The following is a 25,779-nucleotide window of genomic DNA, read 5'->3' on the forward strand; positions in this document are numbered from 1 at the left end:
CACAGAGGAAGACCGCACTGCAGTTCCTTCACTAAATCCTCGCACGAACGAAAAAATGGCTGACATCGAAATAAGTGTCCAAGGAATAAAAAAGCAACTGAAATCACTCAACAGAGGAAAGTCCACTGGACCTGACGGGATACCAATTCGATTCTACACAGAGTAAGCGAAAAAACTTGCCCCCCTTCTAACAACCGTGTACCGCAAGTCTCTAGAGGAACGGAAGGTTCCAAATGATAACAGAGCACAGGTAGTTCCAATTTTCAAGAAGGGTCGCCGAGCAGATGCGCAAAACTACAGGCCTATATCTCTGACATCGACCTGTTGTAACATTTTAGAACATGTTTTTTGCTCGCGTATTATGTCATTTCTGGAAACCCAGAATCTACTCTGTAGGAATCAACATGGATTTCGGATACAGCGATCGTGTGAGACCCAACTCGCTTTATGTGTTCATGAGACCCAGAAAATATGAGATACAGGTTCCCAGGTAGATGCCATTTTCCTTGACTTCCGGAAGGCGTTCGATACAGTTCTGCACTGTCGCCTGATAAACAAAGTAAGAGCCTACAGAATATCAGACCAGCTGTGTGGCTGGATTGAAGAGTTTTTAGCAAAGAACACAGCATGTTGTTCTCAATGGAGAGACGTCTACAGACGTTAAAGTAACCTCTGGCGTGCCACGGGGGAGTGTTATGGGACCATTGCTTTTCACTATATATATATATATATATATATATATATATATATATATATATATATATATATATATATATATATGACCTAGTAGATAGTGTCGGAAGTTCCATGCGGCTTTTCGCGGATGATGCTGTGATATACAGGGAAGTTGGGGCATTAGAAAATTGCAGCGAAATGTAGGAAGATCTGCAGCGGATAGGCACTTGGTGCAGGGAGTGGCATCTGACCCTTAACATAGACAAATGTAATGTATTGCGAATACATAGAAAGAAGGATCCTTTATTGTATGATTATATGATAGCGGAACATATACTGGTAGCAGTTACTTCTGTAAAATATCTGGCAGTATGCGTACGGAACAATTTGAAGTGAAATGATCATATAAAATTAATTGTTGGGAAGGCGGGTGCCAGGTTTTCATTGGGAGAGTCCTTAGAGAATGTGGTTCATCAACAAAGGAGGTGGCTTACAAAACACTCGTTCGACCTATACTTGAGTATTGCTCATCAGTGTGGGATCCGTACCAGGTCGGGTTGACAGAAGAGATAGAGAAGACCCAAAGAAGAGCGCCACGTTTCATTACAGGGTTATTTGGTAAGCGTGGTAGCGTTACGAGATGTTTAGCAAACTCTCTGCAAGAGAGGCGCTCTGCATCGCGGTGTAGCTTGCTGTTCAGGTTTCGAGAGGGTGCGTTTCTGGATGAGATATCGAATATATTGCTTCCCTCTACTTATACCTCCCGAGGAGATCACGAATGTAAAATTAGAGAGATTCGAGCGCGCACGGAGGCTTTCCGGCAATCGTTCTTCCCGCAAACCATACGCGACTGGAACAGGAAAGGGAGGTAATGACAGTGGCACGTAAGGTGCCCTCCGCCACACACTGTTGGGTGGCTTGCGGAGTATAAATGTAGATATAGATGTAGATATAGATGTAGCCGTTGAGAACGTGCTTGGTGTTGAGTATGGCCCTCCTGATATTAGCAAGACAATCATGGGTTCCCGACGATCGCGAGAAGCAATGTGGTGTAACGACAAACCGCAGCCTCGATGTAGGAACGAACCTGCTGCTGTCGTATTCCAACAAGTTCTGTAGGTGATTTTTCTTCTTACAGGAAGCGTAACTCAATCTGCTCTCAGACAAACGACATTCAAACGCGATTTATGGATGATAAATCGACTGTGTATTCATTTCTTAGATGCAGAATGTACTTCAATGTGCTTTATGCGACTACATGCTAATCATTTTCATATCCAAGCATCTAGTAGACTTCATGAGAATTTGACGTTCCTCGGATGCCGCCTTCATAGTACTGCAATTTTTACACTCAGCAATGTAAAAATAGGCACATATACTAGATACGTCCATAACGATCATAAAGGAAATTTTAATTACATGACTGAACAATTATTCTTATGTGAAGTATGGACAGCAGTCGTTGGAAAAAATTTCAATGTATTATATAAGCTGTTCAAACTGTACTACAAACAAAATGTAGAAGTTGTCACTGGTTTCGATTTTTCAGTTGTAAATTTTCCTTATGCATCCATCTTGAACAGTCCATCCAAAGACATCAAGAGGTGCTGGAACGTCTTCGTACTGCTTAGACGCAGGCAAATCTTGGAGTAAGGATATGATCCCTCATCAACATACCTAAAAGAGATGTGTGAATGTATGAAGGCATATGAAATAGAAACTGTTCATAACATGTAAGCAATATGCTTTGGGTTATATCTGTGGCTAACTAATTTCGTGACATGAAAGGAATATTTCAGTGACAACAAGACCACAGACAAATTGTTAGTAAGTAATAAGACTACCGGCCGGCCGGAGTGGCCGTGCGGTTCTAGGCGCTACAGTCTGGAGCCAAGCGACCGCTACGGTCACAGGTTCGAATCCTGCCTCGGGCATGGATGTGTGTGATGTCCTTAGGTTAGTTAGGTTTAATTAGTTCTAAGTTCTAGGCGACTGATTACCTCAGAAGTTAAGTCGCATAGTGCTCAGAGCAATAAGACTACCTCTCGCAGAGACGAGGCACCTCACGAAGGGGATATACTCTATACCAACCATCGTTGCTGTGCTGATGCGCTACTCGCCTGACTTAGGCAGCACCATAGTGAAAGGTGAGCGCTTTTTGTGGTCCACATGAACGAACACCAAGGGATACGCGATATTAAAGTTCTCTTTTGATTAGACTGAGAGTGAACTACCTAGTGTCGGCGAACTAAGAAGAAATTGTAACGGCGATCGAGTGCCGTCGCGTACGATGAACTTGTGGGCACGCAAGATTCAGAGAAACCATCGTACCCCATATCCTGCAAAGAGTCTCAACCAGTTTAGCCCTTAATGATGACTGAGAGTAAAGTAAGCGAATGGTTAATCACGGAAATATAATACTAAGCAATTTTCTCCGAAAAATGAGGTGTAACAATGGATTTGGAATTGCAACCTGGAATACGTTAACATTTCTGTGAAACTAAACGTATCGCAAGAAATAGTATAATAGAATGAAATAGGCGTACTGTGATTATCGGAAGACAGGAATTCATACCAAATGACTTTAGAATAATATTGCTAAAAATACAAAATCGCCCTCAAACGGTTGCCGGCAGAAGTGGCCGTGCGGTTCTAGGCGCTGCAGTCTGGAACCGCGAGACCGCTACGGTCGCAGGTTCGAATCCTGCCTCGGGCATGGATGTGTGTGATGTACTTAGGTTAGTTAGGTTTAACTAGTTCTAAGTTCTAGGAGACTAATGACCTCAGCAGTTGAGTCCCATAGTGCTCAGAGTCATTTTTGAACCTCAAACGGTGTTGCAATTGCCCAACGATATAGTTGTAAAAACAATTTGAGTTCACTTTTATCAAAAACACCAAACAAGAGTAAACTGAAGACGTATACTCGTATATGAAAATATTAAATAATTAATTAGAATATAAAAAAGAACTTAACATCGTCATAATGAGACTTCGAAGTGTTTTCAGGAAGCCCTCCAAGTCTTGAACTGACGTGTCTGGAAACTGGTATTAAGAATAGTTGATGGAAGTGAAAATTTTTTCACTTTCGAGAACACGTTGAGATGTAGTTCCTGACAGGAGAAAACAAAAATGTAATTCGCTAGGAGGTAATAGTCGATACCAGCTACGTAGCATTCTTGACTAAAATAAAACTACGCAGAAACCAAATCGGAAGTATTCATTCAGGATCCATCCTTTAATATAGATAGCGGACACTTGTTATAGTCAAATGCAGCAATAAATATTTGAAAACAATATAAAGCTAGACTCAATAATTATGATACAGTCTCACAATTTATTTTGACCACAGTAGCTTTAAATATTCTGGATGTGAGCTCAAAGAAAAAAGAGAATGTGTTTTCAAGGTAGAACAGATTATTTTAATACGAAAAATACTTGTACCAGAAGAACCATGTATGACACAAGAAACTCATTAATAAAAATCAATGACATTCATAAAAATTAATGTCAGTTAAGGCAAAGAAAGAAAAAACACACATATGGAGAAAGTACCGCGTGGAAAAAGATAACAGAACGAAACAAATATACGAGATTATATTGCATACTGTCCAGGAAAGACTCAGTGAAAATTACGAGAAATTTGACTGAGGGAAAAGCAAATAAATAAGAAGAAGTTTGATATCATTACGCGTAACTTAAGAAAATAAAACATTGAGACGCCACTAACCTGGAAATGTTTTTAAGAAATGTGTAGTATTGGAATGGGATGGAGAGGTAAAATAATCATACGAAATACACTGGGCGACACAATTGAAGGGTCACTTTTCGCGAAACCTCATAATTGTCTCCCACTGTGGTGTACAAGTTTGAAATTTGGTTCAAGGATGCCTGAAACCTTCCTCTATAACGGTGCAAAAGCGTGGCGCCCTGCGACGTCAGCTTTGGGCTCGGTGACACTTCAACCAGGGATTTACATATGCGAAAGAAAAAGGTCAGAGCTCAGAAGTTCATGTAAGGATTAAAGTGGGCTAATGATGTCACACTGGCACCAAATCTAAGTACAATTCTGCTATTACGCCATCGTGGACGAGTCACACGATGGGAAGGTTGTGACACACCCTCTTAGCCACATTTCACCTCTTCTCTGGATGCCTCTGCAATGGAGATAAGAACCACGAGACTTAGCGTTTAAATCAGGTGGCTATCTTGCAGGTAGCCGAGGAAAAAATTTCAGACACACCGCCACTCAGAATTGACACGAAAAGGCCTCACGGGGCGCATAAAGCCCGTCAATGGAACCACCCCTTCTCTTGGGTCGTTGATTCCCACAAATTTCGCGGTCGGAAACGATAATTCGCGGTGAGCAACAGGACTACATTATTGATAGCGTTCGACGCTGAACCGTGTGGCTCGCGTGCGAAATCTCGACGCGAGTATTTGGTGCCATTTTCCATCGCGCGCTTGGGTTGGGCCGCAGCGTCGTCTGCAGGCAGTCTCACGCAGCTGCGAGGAGTAGCTTCGGGTCGCAAGCAACTAGGAACGGACACCGATGAGCAGCGGACGCTTCCTTCTGCCGGACAGCGCTGGGATGGCGGCGGGGACAGCTAGGGCCGGCGAGGGCTGTTTGGCGGGCGAGTCGCTTGGGCTGAGCAGTAGACGTCCTGCGTGAACCGTCCGTATGTTTCTTAGGGAGCGGCTAGTGTGTTAAGCTGGAGTGGTGTTTCCTTACCCCTGGATTTTCTGATGGTCGGTTCTTTCAGGTGAGAGTGGATGAGAGCATTTAAGCCGCTTGTGGAAGACTCGTCGGGTGCACTGTCCCTCCTTGTAAGCATGTTTTCACTGCGACGGTTATCTTCAACATTTCCGTGGGCGGCCGTTTGTTGGTTCGCTTCCCTAATATAGAATCCGCCGTCTTAAGTACTGATGGTGGGACATCTGCCCTCATTGTTTGAATTTGTGGCCTGGTTATTGGTTGTATGTTCCGACGCAAAGGCTCGAATTTAGGCGGAAGTATATCGTGAAGTTACGCCAAGCAACATAAGCGAGGCTCTCAAATTGTTTGATGTCTTTTAGTGAAGCTGTTTTAACGTTCTTTAACACCGAAGCCTTGACCGTCTTGGGTGAATTTGAGAGCATTTCTCTTTTAATATCTGCTTTGCAATGTTAAATTTTATCTGGAAAGAACCCATTAACATGTGTTACAATTTTACCTTGAAGTCTAAATTTGACCCAGAGTATGCAGGCCTCATGATTGCCAAAACTGACGATTTTTCACTGGGCTCGTCTGAATACATACATTAGCTTGTTGATGGCTCCGTATATATTTTGTTTCTCTTGGGGCGAGAGCCTTGGTGTGCCTTTCGTCGGTGCCGTGGGTTGTCTTTACATTCAGCTATCGTAATATGCCGCTGTCAGCTGGTCTACTGTTTTAACTATTTAAAAACAACTGATTTAGATAAGCTTTTGTCAGCATTATTGCGTAGGAAGAAATTATTAATTATTTGAACCCTGCTCTTAAGTGCAGTTTTATCATTATTTTTGTTCTCGCATAAAACATTTTTAACTGCTTAAACTTATTTCCATAAGTTTTGTCCTCATTAGTGTTCTTCTTACTGTTGGGGTATCCCTTACCTGTTTAAAGGGCTGCCTGAGTACCTCGTTATTAATTATTTTGATGTTCATCTGCTTAAAGCTGCTTCTTAATCGACTGCAAAGTCTGTCAGAGTTTTTCAGTTAACTGTAATTTCATTACAAATGAACTCGTCACTGTATGTAATGCCGCTGTCCTTGCATGTTTCCTGGCCCATCCTTCTAATCCACAGCCACTTGAGATTCACCTTTCGTCGTTTTAACCCACAGAGACGCATCACTCACTGCTGACACCCTTGGACGATTCAGCCCTTCTGTATGGATGTCGTGAGGCTACAATGCAACTGAACGTGATCTGATCATACGCAGTAACAAAGCGCGTTTATGCTTTTCCAGCCCTCCTTTTTCGCGCCCTCCTGTGGCATGATGACGGAGGGTGGTGGTGCGGGTAGGGGGTTCAACATTCACACATGTGAATAAAATGGCTTAGGATCACGCTAACACCGTCAAGTTATGCAACACCCTCAGTGACACTTGCACACTTTTCTTGCGCCCTTTAAAAATATAACTATACATAGACTTCGACGCTCACTCAACTGAACGACACTGCTTCTAATCTAGTGCCGGAGGTCAGGCAACGCTTTGGAAGGCATTTACATTCTGCATCCCTGTCCTCAGGCGCTAGAGCTGCAGTGAAGTGCCACTCAGATGAATGGGTATTAATGTCTCTTACCAGCGGTGTTGAGAAACTGGGGAGGGGGAGGGGGAGATCTGGAGATCTTAGCACACGTTGCTATTTCATTAACGCATGTGTCAACAACGCCCATCCCCCCCCCCCCTTTCCGCTCCATCACGATTCACGATATAGGAAGGTGCGAAAAACGAGTGCTGAAGAAGCATAATGGTTTGCTGCTCGGTATGGCGCTCAAATTTCATCGAATGGTTTTGAATCGTCCTTCCACCCTGTTTGACAGAACAAAGACGGTGGTCAGATCACGTTCATTGGGGCCGCACGATGTCCTCACAGAAGGCCTGAATTGTTCGAGGATGTCGGCATTGCCGAACGTTGTGAAAAACGTAGTCCTGTTGCTCTTTGCACTAAGAGTCATTTTCAACCGCAAAATGCGTGGGACACAAGGGGCGTCTTCCGTGACGGTCTTTGTGCCCTCTCCTGACGCCTTCTCGTGTCGGTCCTCAGTGGCGGAGTTTGTAATGAAATGTTTCCCTCTGCCAACCGTAAGACAAATGATTTAAGCGCTAGGTTTCGCGGTCTGACCTTCATCGCAAAAGCGTCAAAAGAAGGGGGTGAAAGGTGGCTAAGAGGGTGTGTGGTGACCTTCCACCCCGTGAAGTGTCCACGATGGAGTAGGGGCAGAAATATAGTGAAATTGGACGCCAATGTGACATCGTTAACCCACCTTAATCCAAATGCCAACTTCTGAGCTGTGGCCTTTTTTCCGCATATATGGACATTGGTTGTTCAAAGTGTCACCGAAGCCGAGGATGACGTCGCAGCACGTAAAGCTTTTGCACCGTTACGGAGGAAGGTTCAAAATAATGGCTCTGAGCACTATGAGACTTAACATCTATGGTCATCAGTCTCCTAGAACTTAGAACTGCTTAAACCTAACTAACCTAAGGACATCACACAACACCCAGTCATAACGAGGCAGAGAAAATCCCTGACCCCGGCGGCAATCGAACCCGGGAACCCGGGCGTGGGAAGCGAGAACGCTACGGAGGAAGGTTGTGGGCCCTGCGAGGCAAATTTGAAACAGGTATGCAGTAGGAGACAATTACCGGGTTACGCAAAAAGTGATCCTTTAATTGTGTTGCGAAGTGTATGTATAAATATATATAGATGTAGATATGTAACACTGTTAAGGAGATGAATACACAGGTGTGAATTGTTGGAAAGCAAATCTCATATCATATTTTTGTGTTGTATTATAAAACCTCATCAAAACCGTAATGTACCTCAAATGAAATGAAAGGCAAAGGTAACTGTGTACTCCACAACAAATTTGTTAATGCCCAAATATTCTTGGCTACTAGTGACAGGAAATGAATCATATCTTCAATATTTAGATTGATTACCAGTGGCTCACTTAAAGACATGTAAAGGTAATAATGGTAAATAATTGTGCTCATACTTCCTATCTTCCATTGTTCTCATAGGGTTTATTCGGTCCAGTGAAGGAACCGCTATTACAGTATTTGGCAAATTTTATGTTATTATTTAACATTGTAGTCGATAGCCGCTCCTGATGCCATAGTCATGACGGTAACCCATCTCTCTGTTAGTCATGTAAACTTTATTCTGCGTGTTACTGTATTTCAGCTGTTTGTGTGTCGTAATCTCATCACGTCTCGTGGTCTTGGAATAGCGTCTTTGATCAGTAATTAAAATGTCCTTGGTCCTGTGATCGAACCTCAGCACCGCTAAAAATTCGGCAATGGCGAAGAATTCTGGCATAAGATGTCACCCTCATTCAGCCAACTGCCTTCTCGAAGTAGGTGGAGGAACGGATGGAGATTCAGGGCACTCTATTGTTCTTGCACTACACCTAAATGGCAGCAATGATCAAAGGTACGAGGATGCAGAGGGCAATGCCGAATACTACTTTAAAGACAAATAACGTGTATGCGCAGGATATGTGGCATGTAACCAAAAACATTTCATGCTCATCTCTTCATTGGCAAAAGATTCCGGACTAGTCCCTCATTCGGATCTCCGGGAGGAGACAGCTAGGACGCAGGTGAAACTGACAAAAATATTGAATAATCGACGAAAGGATAACGTTCTACGAGTCGGGGCGTAAAATGTCAGAAGTCTGAAGTGATAGGAAAAACAGAAAATCTAGAAAGAAATTTTTAAGTTCAATCTAGGTATTGCGGGGGTCAGTGAAATGAAATGGAAAGATGACAAAGATATATGGTCAGATAAGTATAGGATAATATCAATAGCAGCAGAAAATGGTATAATGGGAGTAGGATTCCTTATGAATAGGGAGGTAGAGAAGAGTGAGTTACTGTGAACAGTTCAGTGATAGGGTTCTTCCCATCAGAATCGACAGGAAACCAAGACCGACAACGATAGTTGAGCTATACATGCCGACGTCGCAAGCAGAGGATGAAAATAAGACAAAGTATATGAGGGTATTGAACGGGCAGTTCAGTATGTAAAGGAAGATAGAAATCTAATAGCTACAGGGGACTGGAATGCGGATGTATGGGATGCAGTACAAGAAAGAGTTACGGGAGAATATGGACACTGGTAGCAGGAATGAGATAGGAGAAAGACTAATTGAGTTGTGTAATAAATTTCAGCTAGTAATAGCGAATATTCTGTTCAAGAATCACCAGAGGAGCAGGTACACTTGGAAATGGCCTGAGATACAGGAAGATTCTAGTTAGATTACATCATGATCAGGCAGATTTTCCGAAATCAGATACTGAATAGCAAGGCGTACCCAGGAGTAGGTATCCCCCTGCGGGTCTGGAGGTTATAATAGGCCTGATGTATCCCTGCCTGTCGTTGAGACAAAAAGGAGTTTCACACTTTTCGGCCCTGTACGTTTAGATCCCATTTTATGGTTTGACCTGCCACTTTCCAAATTCTACAGAAGTGCTGGCCATATAGGGAAGGACGCCTTAGGTGGTGCATCAGTTATCTATAGTGTCCTTAGATTCAATCTCCTGAACCTCTTGTCATGGCTTTGCATCTCCACCTGCAATTCAACTATTTGAGCAAGGACACTTTCCAGGGCATGTCATTTCGTTCCATTGCTTCCTGTCCTCTTTCGCCCCCATGACAATACTGGATTCCTCTGCGCCGAATATCCAGCACGGTAGCCAGTCCGTTGTGGTGGGGCCATCCTGTACCCAATTGGTGGTAGCCCCCTGACAACACAAGGATCGCACTGCTGATGCCTAAGCTATAAACTCCCATGTATGCCACGGATTAGATGCCTGTCTTCCTGGGGCATCAGGACTCCTAGCAACGGTCATCATGACGTGTGGCCTTTCCTGTGGCTGGGTGACACCCGTGGGGAGAGCCCCTAATCGGAGTGGGTGGCATCAGGGTGAATGACCCACAATGAAGTGGACAAAGTCATCTCTTGCTGGTGACCGTACGGCGCCAGTAGTCTCTAAGAAGGGCATGATCGAGTAGAATGCTGACATATATGATCCTAAATCATTTCCCTCCCTCGCTACACCATGGGAGAAATGTAGGGCTAATGAAAGAAGAGAGCCATATTCGCCTCGGTATTTAGTCTCTAGCAGAATGGACAGGGACTCCTTTCTGCCTAAGAAGCCTCAATTTTTTCTTGAACATCTTCTGAATACGTTTGGGGAAGTGATGGCGCTGTCCAAGATGAGAAGCGGCGCAGTATACATTCAGACAGCATCCCCAGCCCAGTCCTGGGCGTTACTCACTTGTGACTGGCTGGGTGATATTCCTGTTTCCATCACTCCCCCTATAGAAGCCTCAACATGACCCAAAGACCACAGGGTTCCTACCAGTGCCTTCATCTTGGCGTTTGAGGGTGATTCATTGCCTGAAATGGTCAATATGATGGATCACCACTGTGACGTTAAACCATACGTCCCTCCCCATATGCGGTGCTTTAAGTGTTGGAAATTCGGGCACATGTCCTCCTGCTACACTTCCAGCTCCACATGTCGAGACTGCGGACGTCCACTGCATCCAGATACTTCTTGTGCACCTCCTCCCACTCGTATCAACTGCAAAGAGCAGCATTCCCCCTGCTCGCCAGACTGCACAGTACTCCAAAAGGAGCAGAATATCGTGGAGTACAAGACCCTGGACTGGTTGACTTACCAAGATGCTAAACGCAAATTTGAACAATTAGACCCCACTCGGTTGATGTCCACATACGCTGCAGCTACATTACCATCGCCATTACAAGTACCAGTCGTAGCGCCACACTCTGTGCCTCCAGAATAGATCTTCCCTCTTGGTGGTGGGGGAAAAATCTCCTTCCATTGCTCCCAAAGGACCTACTTCGGGAGCAAGGCCTCCCAAATGCAGGGGACATTGGTCCTCTACCTCCAGCTGGAGAAGCAACAGCCTCCTCTAGCTCCTCTCTTGCAGAAAGGATCCCTTGGGACCCGCTCTCCCAAGATCTCCACTAATATTACAGTGGACACTCACCAGTGGCTAAAGGAGCCAAAAGCTGCTGGACAAAGAGCTTCACGGACTTCCTCTGTGCCTAGGGCCACTTCAGAGAAGTCCTTCCAGCAAGCCCCTATAGAGAAACGAGAGGGCAAGCAAACAACATCACCACTACCTACACCTGCGGATGAGGTGGAGATCTCAGTGTCCCCTGACGACCTGGATCTCAATGATGCTTTACCCACAATAGGAATGGATACAAATACTCAATCGGTGGCAGTAGGTGACCCTGAGGTGTAACCTGCCTCCTTGCATGCTTCATGTCTTCCCAGACTCACGATAACGTCATCCTCCAGTGGAATTGCTGCGGTTTTTTCCACCACATGGCTGAGCTAAGTTACACCCTTCCCTATAGCATCTAATAGCTTTTAAATGGCTCAGTGCCCACGTTCGCTAGCTTATGAACAGGCGTCTTGGGAGAGGTACATCTCGACCATTGGGTCCTATATGTCACCTTCCCAAGTCTGGACGAAGATCAGACGTGTTTGTGGGTACTAGCCCCCAGCAGGTGTTACTGGAATTAACATCAATGGCCTGTTATCTACCGACGCAAACGCAATCGCTGAGCACTTCGCTAAGCACTGTGCTCGAGCCTCCGCATCAGAGAATTATCCGCAGCATTTCGCACCCTCAAAAGGCGGATGGAAAGGAAAGCCCTCTCGTTCACTGAACATCACAGTGAACCCTATAATTCTCCATTTACAGAGTGGAAGCTCCTCAGCATCTTTGCACATTGCCCGACACAGCTCCTGGGTCAGATCGCATCCACAGTCAAATGATCAAACATCTCTCGTCCGACTACAAGCGACATCTCCTTGTCATCTTCAAACGGCTCTGGTGCGATGGCCCCTTTCCATCGCAATTGCGGGAGGACATCATCACTCCAGTGCTCAAACCCGGTAAAAACCCGCTTGATGTGGATAGCTATAGGCCTATCAGCCTCACCAACGTTCTTTGTAAGCTGTTAGAACGTATGGTAAAACTGCGGTTGTGTTGGGTCCTGGAGTCACGTGGCCTACTGGCTCCATGTCAGGGTGGTTTCCGCCAGGGCCGCTCTACCATTGATAATCTAGTTTCCCTAGAGTCTGCCATCCGAACAGCCTTTTCCAGACGCCATCTTTTTTTATTTATGGAAAGCTTACTACAAGACCTGGTGACATATCCTTGCCACATTCTATGAGTGGGGTCTCCTGGGCCCACTCCTGATTTTTATCCAGAATTTCCTATCGCTCCATACTTTCCGTGTCAAAGTTGGTGCCTCCCATAGTTCCCCACATATGCAGGAGAATGGGGACCCGCAGGGCTCTGTATTGAGTGTATCTCTATTTTTAGTGTCCATTAACGGCCTAGAAGCAGCTGTCGGGAGGTCGGTCTCACCTTCACCATCTGCAGACGACCTCTGCATTTCGTACTGGTGTTGCCCAGCAGCGCCTACTGCGAGCCATCCACAAGGCACAGTCATGGGCTCTAGCCCATGGCTTCCAGTTTTCAGCTGCGAAGTCGTGTGTCATGCTATTCTGTCAGCGTCGTACTGTTCATCCGGAACCAAAGCTTTACCTTAACGCAGTGGAGACATATCGATTCTTAGGACTTGTTTTCGATTCCCGATTGACGTGGCTTCCTCTTCTTCGTCAGCTGAAGCGGAAGTGCTGGCAGCACCTCAATGCCCTCTGCTGCCTGAGCAACACCAACTGGGGTGACCATGAAGTGGTTTACATTGATGGCTCGATGGCTGATGGTCGCGTTGGCTTCGGGTATGTTCATGGTGGGCATATTGAGCAGAACTCCTGGCCAAATGGCTGCAGTGTTTTCACTGCAGAGCTGGCGGCCGTTTCTCGTGGTCTTGAGCGCATCTGCTCATGCCCTGGCGGGCTCGTTTCTTCTCTGTACTGTCTCCTTGAGCCCTTACAAGCTATCGACCAGTGATACCCCGCCATATTTTGGTAGCGACCATCCAGGAGTCCATCTGTGCCTTGGAACGGTCCAATCGTTGCGTGGTGTTTGTGAGGACCCCAGGCCAAGTCGGAATCCCAGGAAATGAACTTGCCGACAAGCTGGCCAAACGGGCTACACGGATACCGCTTCTGGAGATCAGAATCCCTGTAACTGACCCTCGATCATTATTACGGCGCAAGATTTTTCAGCTTTGTGAGACGGAATGGCATAATCTTAGTATGCACAACAAACTGCGTGCCCTTAAGGAGACTACGAATGTGTGGAAGACCTCCATGCAGGCCACTTGCAGGGACTCTGTGGTTCTCTGCCGGCTTCGCATTGGCAATGTTTGGCTAACGCATTGCTACCTCCTCCGTGTCACTGTGGCTCACATATGACTGTCGTCTACATCTTGCTGGACTACCCACTTTTAGCCGCTCTGTGGTGGACTTATAACCTTCCCAGCACCCTACCTTCGGTGCTGGACGACAATGCCTCAACAGGAGAATTAGTTTAATCGTGAGGGGGGTTTTTATCGAACTATCTAAGGGTGGGCATTTAGGCTTCTCTCTGAGGTCGCCACGCTCCCTCCATTTTAACTCTGTCACACTTTCTTTGCATTTGTTTGTCTTCGTGGTCATCTTTTCCCTACAATGTGTTGCAGAGTGGCTGGCGCAATCAGCCAGCCCAGACCATATGCTCTATGGTCTTAATAAGTTATTCCACTTTTCCTTGTGATGTATGTTTCCCCCGTTTTTTGTTTGTTCCATTCGTTTTATTTTTATATTTTGTTTGGTGTTGGGTGTTTCTGTACCTTGAGCCTTGCATTCGCCAGGAAAAAGGGACTGGTGGCCCTGCAGTTTGGTCCCTTTACACCCCAAACCAACCAACCAACCAGGAGCAGGTATAGACTCAGATGACAATTTACTACTGATGGAGGGTGGGATGACGTTTACGAGAATAGTCAGTAAGAATCAATGCGCAGAGTAGTCGGATACAGAAGTATTAAGGAAGGAAAAAGATAAGCTTTAATTCCAAAAAATGCGTGTGAAATCTTATGGGACTTAACTGCTAAGGTCATCAGTCCCTAAGCTTACACACAACTTAACCTAAATTATCCTAAGGACAAACACACACACCCATGCCCGAGGGAGGACTCGAACCTCCGCCAGGACCAGCAGCACAGTCCATGACTGCAGCGCCTTAGACCGCTCGGTTAATCCCGCGCGGCGCTTTAATTTCCTTGGGGCTGTAGATACTGCGATAAGGAACAGCTCAGTTGAAGAGGAATGAGTATCTCTAAACAGGGCAGTCACAGAAGTGGGAAAGACTAACAAAGGTACAAGGAAGGCAATACGAAGAAATGATGGGTAACAAAAGAAATACTTCAGTTGATCGACGAAAGAAGGAAGTAAATGATGTTCAGCGAAATTAAGCAACACAGAAATACAAGCCACTTACGACTGAAATAAATAGGAAGTGCAGGGAAGCTAAGGCAAAATAGCTACATGGAAAATGTGAAGAAATCGAAAAAAATGTCCGTCGTAAGGACTGACTCATTTAACAGTAGCTCGTCTCCTACCTACCAAACATCACAGAAGCTCTACTGCAGATCTTGCAGAACTAGCACTCCTGGAAGTAAGGATATTGTGGAGACAAAGCTTAGCCACAGCCTGGACGATGTTTCCAGAATGAAATTTTCACTCTGCAGCGAAGTTTGCGCTGATATGAAACTTGCTAATTCTGCAAGGTTTGCAGGAGAGCTGTAGGAGGTAGGAGACGAGGTACTGGTGGAATCTGCTAGGAGAAGAAGAATTTCAGATAGTTTTATTATTGGTGTTTACAATAGATATGACCAACTGTCACAGTCTAGTGGAGAGGAATCTCTAGTAGCTGTAGATGTAGGAAGTATGCAGCAGACCTCAGTAGTTACTGTGCCTAGAACAGTTGCAAAGTCGAAGAGGAAGAAGAAGGTTCTGCTGTTAGGTAGTTCTCATGGCAGAAGTGTAGGCCAGCAGTTGCAGGAAGTGCTGGGGAGTGAGTACCAGGTCACCAGCATTGTGAAGCCTAATGCAGGGTTGGCTCAGGTGACTGTTAACATTGTTAACATAGGGGGATTATGTAGGGATTTTACTAATGAGGATCAGGTAGTGATTGTGGGTGGGGCTGGTAATAGTATTGATAGGGATGGGGAGTATAACATAGATGGTGACCTGGAAAAGATAGCCACTCAGACTGGCAACACGAATGTGCATTTCGTGGAACTGTTTCAGCGTCACGATAGGCCTCATCTTAATACAGCCATCAGGCGTAATAACATGAGACTTGGGGGTACGCTGATGACAGAAAGCATGGGTCACATTTCAATGATGTCGGTGGAGTCGGTGGAGTCTATCAGCAGGACGGGTTTCACTAGACACGGCCTGCACCTCAACAGGTATGGGAAGGGGAGGTTGGCAAAGCTTATAGGTGACAGCATAGGTGGGGTTGGTGGGATCACTCATGGGAAAATTCCTGCAGTAGTGAGAGTTAGAGCTGCACCTTTTTTAGATTGAAGTCAGCTGATAGGTATTCCTGCTTAAGGGAAGTCTCTCTAACAAGGGAATCACTTTTGACAAAGCTTAGGTATCCGAGTAATGAGGGAATTAGTATATTTCATCAAAATATACAAGGTGTTAGAGATAAAGTTAGTGAACTGCTTATATATGTTGACTCTGAAATTATTGGTATATCTGAACACTTCTTAAATAAGGAGATAATTCAGAAGCTTCCTTTACCAGGATACAGGTTGGCTGGCTGCTTTTCGAGGAGCTCTTTGCGGTGTGGGGGAGTAGCCATGTATGTGAAAAACGGCATCGCATTTGAGTCAATTGATGTTTCAAAGTACTGCACTGAAAAGGTGTTTGAATGTTGTGCAGGTGTGGTTAAATTTAACGAAGCTAAACTTGTAACTGTTGTTATTTATAGATCCCCAGACTCCGATTTCACAACATTTTTGCTAAAGCTAGAGGAGGTTCTTGGCTCATTTTATAGGAAATACAAAAAGTTAGTTATATGTGGTGACTTCAATATTAATTGTATAAGTGATTGTGCAAGGAAGACGATGCTGGTAGACCTCTTTAATTCATATAATCTTATGCAAACCGTATTCTTTCCAACGAGAGTGTAAGGGAACAGTAGAACAACCATAGACAACATTTTTGTTCATTCCTCATTACTAGAAGGGCATTCTGTTAGCAAAAAGGTGAATGGCCTTTCAGATCATGATGCGCAAATTTTAACTTTAAAAGATTTTTATGCTGCAACTCGTGTTAAATATAGTCATCAGCTGTTCAGGAAAGCTGATCCAGTTGCTGTAGAGACCGTTGTAAACCTTATAAAGGAACAAGAGTGGCAAGATGTTTATAGCGCTGATACAGTAGACGATAAATATAATGCTTTCCTCAAGACTTTTCTCGTGCTCTTTGAAAGTTGCTTTCCGTTAGAACGTTTAAAACAGGGTACTAGCACAAACAGGCCTGGATGGCTGATTAGAGGGATAAGAATATCTTGTAGAACAAAGTGGCAATTATATCAAAACGTTAGAAACAGTCAAAATCTAAATGCAGCAGCCCATTACAAACAGTATTCTAAGGTGCTTAAAAATATTATTAGGAAGGCAAAAAGTATGTGGTATGCAGATAGAATAGCTAAGTCTCAGGATAAAATTAAAACCATATGGTCAGTCGTAAAGGAAGTTGCTGGTCTGCAGAGACAGGTCGAGGATATAGAATCAGTGCGTAGTGGGAATGTCCGTGTTACTGATAAGTCGCATATATGTACAGTATTTAATAATCACTTTCTGAATATAGCAGGTGAACTAAATAGAAACCTAGTCCCAACAGTCCGAGACTGTTACCTGAAATGCTCCTCCATGATACTGACAAGAGGGAGATTGAGTTAATAATTAAATCACTAAAGACCAAGAACTCTCATGGATATGACGGGGTATCTAGCAGAATACTGAAGTATTGTTCTATGTATGTTAGCCCAGTTCTCAGCCATATCTGTAACTTTTCCTTTAGGAGTGGTCGGTTTCCTGACCGATTAAAGTACTCGGTAGTGAAGCCACTTTATAAAAAGAGAGACATTGATAATGTTGACAATTTTAGACCTATTTCTATGCCATCGGTGTTTGCTAAAGTTATCGAGAAGGTTGTATATACAAGGTTACTGGAGAATTTAAATTCACATAATTTGCTGTCGAATGTTCAGTTTGGTTTTAGAAATGGTTTAACAACTGAAAATGCTATATTCTCTTTTCTCTGTGAGGTTTTGGACGGATTAAATAAAAGGTTGCGAACGCTAGGTGTTTTCTTTGATTTAACGAAGGCTTTTGACTGTGTTGACAACAAAATATTACTGCAGAAGTTGGACCATTATGGAGTAAGGGGAGTAGCTTACAATTGGTTCGCCTCTTACTTTAAGAACAGAAAGCAGAGAGTAATTCTCCGCAATATTGAGAGTGGTAGTGATGTTCAGTCCCAATGGGGCACTGTTAAGTGGGGCGTTCCCCAAGGGTCGGTACTGGGGCCACTGCTGTTTCTTATTTATATAAATGATATGCCTTCTAGTATTACAGGTGATTCAAAAATATTTCTGTTTGCTGATGACACCAGCTTGATAGCGAAGGATCTTGTGTGTAATATTGAAACAGTAACAAATAATGTAGTTCATGAAATAAGTTTGAGGCTTGTGGAAAATAATTTGATGCTAAATCACAGTAAGACTCAGTTTTTACAGTTTCTAACTCGCAATTCAACAAGAACCGATATTTTGATCAGACAGAATGGGCATATTATAAACGAGACGAAACAGTTCAAATTCCTAGGCGTTCGGATAGATAGTAAGCGGTTGTGGAAAGCCCATGTCCAGGATCTTGTTCAGAAGCTAAATGCTGCTTTATTTACCATTAGAACAGTATCTGAAATAAGTGACACTTCAACACGAAAAGTAGTCTACTTCGCATATTTTCATACGCTTATGTCGTATGGTATTATTTTTTGGGGTAATTCTTCTGATTCAAAAAGAGTATTTTTTGCTCAGAAACGGGCTGTTCGAGCTATATGTGGTGTAAGTTCGAGAACCTCTTGTCGACCCCTATTCAAAAATCCGGGAATTCTGACATTGCCCTCACAGTATATATTTTCTTTAATGTCGTTTGTTGTTAGCAATATTAGCCTATTCCCAAGAGTTAGCAGGTTTCACTCAGTTAATACTAGGCAGAAATCAAATCTGCATAGAGAATGCACTTCCTTGACTCTTGTGCAGAAAGGAGTGCAGTATTCTGCTGCATCCATTTTCAATAAGCTACCACAAGAACTCAAAAATCTTAGCAGTAGCCCAAACTCTTTTAAGTCTAAACTGAAGAGTTTCCTCATGGCTCACTCCTTCTATTCTGTCGAGGAGCTCCTGGAAGAGCTAAAAAATTAAGCAAATTGCATTGTTACATTGTTGATTGTCTTCATTTAAACTTACGACTTGTCACCTGAATATGTTTTTTTTTATATTTCATTTTATCTGTTTCTAATATCGTGTTATAATTTCATGTACTGACTCGTTCCATGACCATGGAGACTTCTCCTTAATTTGGTCCCACGGAACAATAAATAAATAAATAAATAAAGCTGGGGGATGGGTCGTGCTTGTGGTACCTCAGATGCCAGAGGACTTTCTCGCGAAAGGCAAAGGTCCCGAGTCAGAAACTCGGTCTGGCACACGGTTTTTATAGACCAGGACGTTTCAAGAGTGCATTGGTAGTTTCACTGTTATATGCAGATGAGAAGGTGGATAAGTGGAAAGAGTACTTTGAAGACCTTCATGAAGGGGAAGATTTGTATGATGACGTGATGGAAGAAGAAAGAAGAGTCGACCAGGAAGAGATAGGTAATCCAGTATAAGAATCAGAATTTGGAAGAGCTCTGGAAGACTTTACATCGAATAAGGCAGAAGGAATAGATAACATTCCATCAGAATTTCTAAAATCGTTGGGGAAAGTAGCAACAAAATGACCATTCGCGTCGGTATGTAGAGTGTATGAGAGTTGCGTTATACCATCAGACATTCGGACAAACGTCATTAACACAATTCGAATATTGGAAAAGCCGACAAATGTGAGAATTATCACACTTTCAGCTTAACAGCTCATGCATCCAAGATGCTGAGGATCAGTTTGGCATAAGGAAAGGTAAAGGTATCAGAGGGGCAATTCTGAAGAGGCGGTTTTTACTGGACTAAACACAAATCAAGACACGTTCATAGATGTGACGACCCGGAAAAAGCGTTCGACAATGTCAAATGGTTATAAATTCTGAGAAAAATAGGGGTAAGCTATGCGAAAAGACGTGTAATATTTATATGTACCAGAGCCAAGAGGGAATAATAGGAGTGGAAGACCAAGAATGAAGTGCTCGGATTAAAAAGGAAGTAAGACAGGGATGTAATCTTTCGCACCTTCTGTTCCATCTATACATCGAAGAAGCAATGATGAAAATCAAAGAGAGGTTCAAAAGTGATATTAAAATTCATGATGAACGGATATCAGTGATAAGATTCGCTGATGACATTGCCATAGTCAGTGAAAGTGAAGAAGAGTTGCAGCATCTACTGAATAGAATGAACAGTCTAATGTGTACAGAATATGAATTGAGAGTAAATACGAGAAAGACGAAAGTAATGAGAAGTAGCAGAAACGAGAATAGCGAGAAACTTACCAGGATTGTTGTTCAGGAAGTAGATGAAGTTAGCGAATTCTGCTACCTAGGAGGCAAAATAACCCCTGACGGACGGAGCAAGGAGGACATAAAAAGCAGTACAGGAGCGGCAAAAATGGCATTCCTGTCCAAGAGCAGTCTACTGGTATCAAACATAGTCCGTAATTTGAGGAACAAATTTCTGTGAATGTACATTTGGAACACAATGTTGTGTGATAGTGCAACATGGACTGAGGTCAATAGAAAAAGAGAATCGAAGCGTTTGAGATGTAGTGCTACAGAAAAATGTCGAAAATTAGTTGGACGGGTAAGGTAAGAAATGAAGAGGTTCTCCGGAAAATCGGCGAGGAAAGGAACATAAGGGAAACACTGACAAGAAGAGAGAGGATGGTAGGACGCATGATAAGACGTCTGGCAATAACTTCCATAGTACTAGAGGGAGCTGTAGAGGGCAAAAACTGTAGAGGAAGACAGCGATAGGTGTATATATCAAGCAAATAATTGAGAACGTTTGTTTCAAGTGCTACTCCGAGATGAAGAAGTCAACACGGAAGAGGAATTCACTGCGGGCCGCGTCATACCGCTTAGAAGACTGATGACTTGAAAAAAAGTTCCTGAAGCGGAATTAGTGGACCACCCCAACACTTATCTGGACAAGCGTGTGAAACAGCACACCTGGTACTTCACATCAGATATCAAAATAGGGAACACTCTGATATACTAACTGTACAAAATTGTTGAGTAGCCTGTTAACCAATGAAAACATGGCTATAAGAAGAATTAAGAAACTTGAAGAAAAAAGGATGTGCCCCAGGAGGAATGAACAATTTTCAAGGATATGAGAAGCACGATCATCGGTAGCAAAAAATCCTAATAAACATGGGCTTTAAAATGCATCCTTAAGAGTTTTAATCACTTTTTCACCTTCGCTACTGTGAAATATATCTCTTCTACGGAAAAAGTGCTCATAGATCTTAAGGTATGCATTTTAGTGATGTTTACTAGGTAATATTTTCTATCTTTGCTTCATACTACCTTCTTCCAATCTATGGAAAGCAAAGAACTTGCAATAGAAGAGATTAGTTTCCCACTATTGAAGATGAACAAGTGCATATGACTTACGGGATGCATTTTAGAGCCCATGTTTACCAGACATTTTTGCTTCGAATGATTATTCCTCTCATATCCATGAATGTGGTGTATTCCTCCAGGAACACCCTGCGTAAATTATCTAGTGGTACGTAATCACAATTGTAGATGGTTAAAGAAGATTATTGCCAATGTACAGGGGCTTACAAAACCTAGTCCATATTCTGAGAGGTGGTAAAATGAAATGATTGTTAGTCATTGTTGGTAAGGATGCCACGCGTGGAGTTGCTGGGGTACCTGGTACCCGTCTTTCAATTCGATGTCGCTTAGGCGAATTGCGGGTCGATGGAGATCGATGTAAAGGAGGGAAGGAAATAACATAAGGGGTTTAATGTCTTGTCGACATCGAAGTCATTAGAGGCGGAACACAAGCTAGGAATATTTCAGGGATGAGGAAGGAAATCAGCCATACCCTCTGAAAGGAACATTACCGGCATTTGTCAGGAGAGTTTTAAGGAAATAAGGAAAAACCTAAATCTGAATGGCTGGATGCGGATTTAAACGGTCGTTCTCTCGAGTTGAAGTAGTTAGGAGATGAATCCCGGTAAATATGGGCTGTAAAATACATATATTAAGAGCTATGAGCACTTGATCGTCTTCGCTACTATGAAACACAGCTCTTCCACTGAAAAACTAGATTGGTTACGGATTCTCTGGCAAGCGCTGATGACGCTCACTGTAGGGTTTGTAAATCTTTAACGGGACCTGCGTACACCAAAGATTTCAGTGTCCCCCTAACCAAAAATCCAAGGGATTGAAGTCGAGCTAGCCAGTGCACATAATGAACTTCCCCCACAAATCCATTGGCCATTACACGTATCTGTGAGGTGTTCACAGCCATTTCGGAGAAAATAGGCTGTTGCTCCATCATACACGAATCGCATCTCCATTAGAAGCTCTGTGTTACACACTAACATAATAACGTGTTCTTATTTGTTTACTCATTTGTTTACTGCATTCTGTAGATGTGTTTCACATCCGCGAAGATGAACAATTGCTCACAGCTTTTAAGACATGCGTTTTAGGGGCCATGTTTAGTGGATAGTTTTTCTTGTTTTGGGCATTTTGCCACCTCTCAAAATACAAAATACTTTTTTTAACCCCCTGGAGGAATCTGTCTGGATCTTTGGAAGGAAGGAAGAAGTAAACTGGAAGAAGCAGAAAGAATACGGAGAAGAATAGAAAGAAAGGAACTAATCCAGGCATTTTCATAAGACTAAAATCTTTACTTACATACCTAGTCCGTAAACTACCATACGATGTACGATGGAAAATGCCCCGTACCACTGCTGATCATTACTTTACAAGATCCATTCCAAAATAGAGTTCTCACTTTTCTCATTTTGCTTGGCAGTCCTTGCGCGAGAAGTGTGTTACACTGAAGAGCCAAAGAAACTGTTACACTTGGCTAATATCTTGTAGCGCCTCAGCGAGCGCGCAGAAGTGCCGCAACACGAAGTGGCATGGACTCAACTGATGCCTGAAGTAGTGCTGGAGGAAACTGACATCATGAATCTTGGAGGGCTTTCCATAAATCCGTAAGAGTACGAGAGGCTGGAGATCTCTTCTGAACAGCACGTTGCAAGCCATCCCAAACATGCTCAATAATGTTCATGTCTGGCGAGTGTGGTGGCCAGAGGAAGTGTTTAAACTCAGAAGAGTGTTCCTGCAGCCACTAGTAGAAATTCTCGACGTGTAGGGTGTCGCATTGTGATGCTGGAGTTGCCCAAGTCTGTTGGAATGCACAATGGACATGAATGGACGCAGTGATCAGACAGGATGCCTACGTAAATGTGAAAACTATCAGAGTCGAATCTAGACGTATCAGGGGTCTCTTATCACTCCAACTGCACACTCCCCACACCATTACAGAACCTCCACCAGCTTGAACAGTTCCTTGCTAACATACAGGACCCATGGATTCATGAGGTTGTCTCCACACCCGTACACGTCCATTCGCTCGATACAATTTAAAGCGTGACTCGTCCGACCATCAACATGTTACCAGTAATCAACAGTCCAATGTCGGTGCCGACGGGTACAGGCTAGGCTTAAAGCTTTGTGTAGTGCAGTCATCAAGGGTACACGAGTGGGCCTTCAGCCCCTAAAGCCCATATAGGTGATGTTTCGTTGAATGGTTCACACGCTGACACTTGTTGTGTGTGTGTTGGGGCTTATGGGCGCTCAACTGACACTTGTTGATGGCTCAGCACTGAAATCTGCAGCAATTTGCGGAAGGCTTGCACTTCAGTCACGCTGAATAATTCCCTTCAGTCGCCGTTGGTCCCGTTCTTGCAGAATCGTAGGATCCTTTTCCGGCCACAGCGATGTCGGAGATTTGATGTTTACCGGATTCATGATATTCACAGGGCACTCTTGAAATGATCGTACGGGAAAATGCCCACTTCATCACTATCTCAGTGATGCTGTGTTCCATCGCTCGTGCGCCGAATATAACACCGCGTTGAAACTTACGTAAATCTTGATAACCTGCCATTGTAGCAGCAGTAACCGAAAAAACAACTGCTCCAGACACTCTTAAATAGGCGTTGATAACCGCAGCGCCGTATTCTGCATGTATTTGAATACACATACCTATAACAGTTTCTTTGGTGCTTCAGTGTGGTTGTAGTACAATCTTTCTGAAGTCTGTCACTAACGCGGATTCTGTAAACTTTCTCAATAGCGTTTTGCGACAAGAACGCCTTCTTCCCTCCGGCGATTCCCATTGTCATTGATCATTCCCGTAAGGCTCGCGCACTGATCGAAACAGCTTGTAAGAACTCAAACAGAGAAGCATACCTCTGAATTGTTTCGGCTGCTGGTTTAGTACCTCGACTGGCACGAGTGTGATGTTGAAGTGCGAGGTGGGTTCATTGTGAATCTACAGTATTTTCAAGCAAATAAAATAATATTTCCAAAATAAATACTACGTACACAGTCCGCTTGTGTGTGGAATTGTATTTTAGAGCTGCTGTACGAACGCCATGTCGGCAATCTAATGTGCTACTCCTGCGAGACACGCACCTTGATGTAGCGGTAGGCGCTGCTCTCCTTGGGCTGTCCTTCGCTCCTGCGTCCCCTCCCCCGCCCCCTCCCGCCCACACTGCCGCCCTCGCCACCCCCTCCACCGCCGTCGCCGCCCCCGCTGTCGTCCGGCTGCGCTGCGGGTACATCTTGAGATAGCTGAAACATACCAGGAAAAATTACACTGCACACATGTTTGGTTTTCTACACGAGAAATGTGGTTGGCTATTCTTATCAAGACAACAGCGGAGATTAACGAGTGGTCATAGTCGATAAAGGTATACGTAATGTAGAAGGTGATTCTGTAAAGGTGATCAATATTATTTAACAGTGAAAAGAGAATGCGCTACTTACTGTTTTTCGATATAGGATGCCGTTAGGTAACATCGGTTAAAAGATATTTTCCAGCACTGTGGGCTGTTCACTGCATTAAGCAAGCTATACATTTTCCCTTGACCTTAACATATATTAGCCATAATGTAGTGTTCTCTGTTAAAAGATGCTGAGTTGATTTAGTACGTACTTTTCATGCTACCAATATATAGAGTGGTGCACATGAGATGTTAGGAAGTGTCTGTCTCCTGTAGTTAATTGTATACTGCAAGCGATTCTCCTTGTGATATTTTTGTATTGTAGCTCTAAAAATTCTGCACTTACTGATGTCTCAATTCACATTTCCGTGTGGGAGCATTAACACTGAAACAGTGGTAAAGTGAATTCACACGTTCAAGTTGCTGCTCCGTTTCTTCCACAAAAGTCGCTGTTTGGTGCGAAATTTGGGCACGTTGCATTGTTGGACCCATTTTTTGTGATAAACCTATCGCAGAAGACAAATACAGACAAGTCCTGGATCATGAATTTGTACCGGCTACAAGACGACGCCGAATGCCCTGAAACTACTGGTTCACGCAGGATGGAGCACGTCCATACCGCACTGCACACGCCTTCCAATTCCTTCGGCTGACATTCAAACATCGTGGATCGACGCCTTACACAACGTAGAATTCACTGGACATGGTATGCAATGGTGCCCTTATCGTCCCGATCTCAACTGGTTTGATTATTTCTGATGGGTTATTAGAAGGATAAAATCTTCAAAGATGTTTCTGCCCAACAGTCAGGTACCCTAAATGAAGCCGGCCGGTGTGGCCGTGCGGTTCTAGGCGCTTCAGTCAGGAACCGCGTGACCGCTACGGTCGCAGGTTCGAATCCTGCCTCGGGCATGGATGTGTGTGATGTCCTTAGGTTAGTTAGGTTTAACTAGTTCTAAGTTCTAGGGGACTGATGACCACAGCTGTTAAGTCCCATAGTGCTCAGAGCCATTTGAACTCAAAATGAAGCGATCCCCAGTACACTGAAGGTGAATGCTATCAATGGACCCATGAGCATGTTGTGCAGTGGAAAAGTCCGGCTATTACAACAAGCTCACATGATCAAGTTTTCGGCAGTAAT

The 25,779-nt window shown here is 43.8% G+C and overlaps 1 protein-coding gene across 1 annotated transcript in view; it reads right to left on the reverse strand.

Annotated features, from left to right (window-relative positions):
* The window catches only part of LOC126188521 (neprilysin-1-like), a 335,381-nt gene that overhangs the window by 118,674 nt on the left and 190,928 nt on the right, over window positions 1–25,779 (reverse strand). Inside the window, exons 5-6 of the mRNA XM_049930123.1 lie at window positions 24,425–24,486; window positions 24,328–24,382 (exon numbers count right to left, since the gene is read on the reverse strand). Of these exons, the coding sequence (XP_049786080.1) occupies window positions 24,328–24,382; window positions 24,425–24,486 (117 nt within the window). The remainder of the gene's footprint in view (window positions 1–24,327; window positions 24,383–24,424; window positions 24,487–25,779) is intronic.

The sequence above is a fragment of the Schistocerca cancellata genome, chromosome 5 (assembly GCF_023864275.1).
Source record: "Schistocerca cancellata isolate TAMUIC-IGC-003103 chromosome 5, iqSchCanc2.1, whole genome shotgun sequence".
Classification (NCBI taxonomy): domain Eukaryota; kingdom Metazoa; phylum Arthropoda; class Insecta; order Orthoptera; family Acrididae; genus Schistocerca; species Schistocerca cancellata.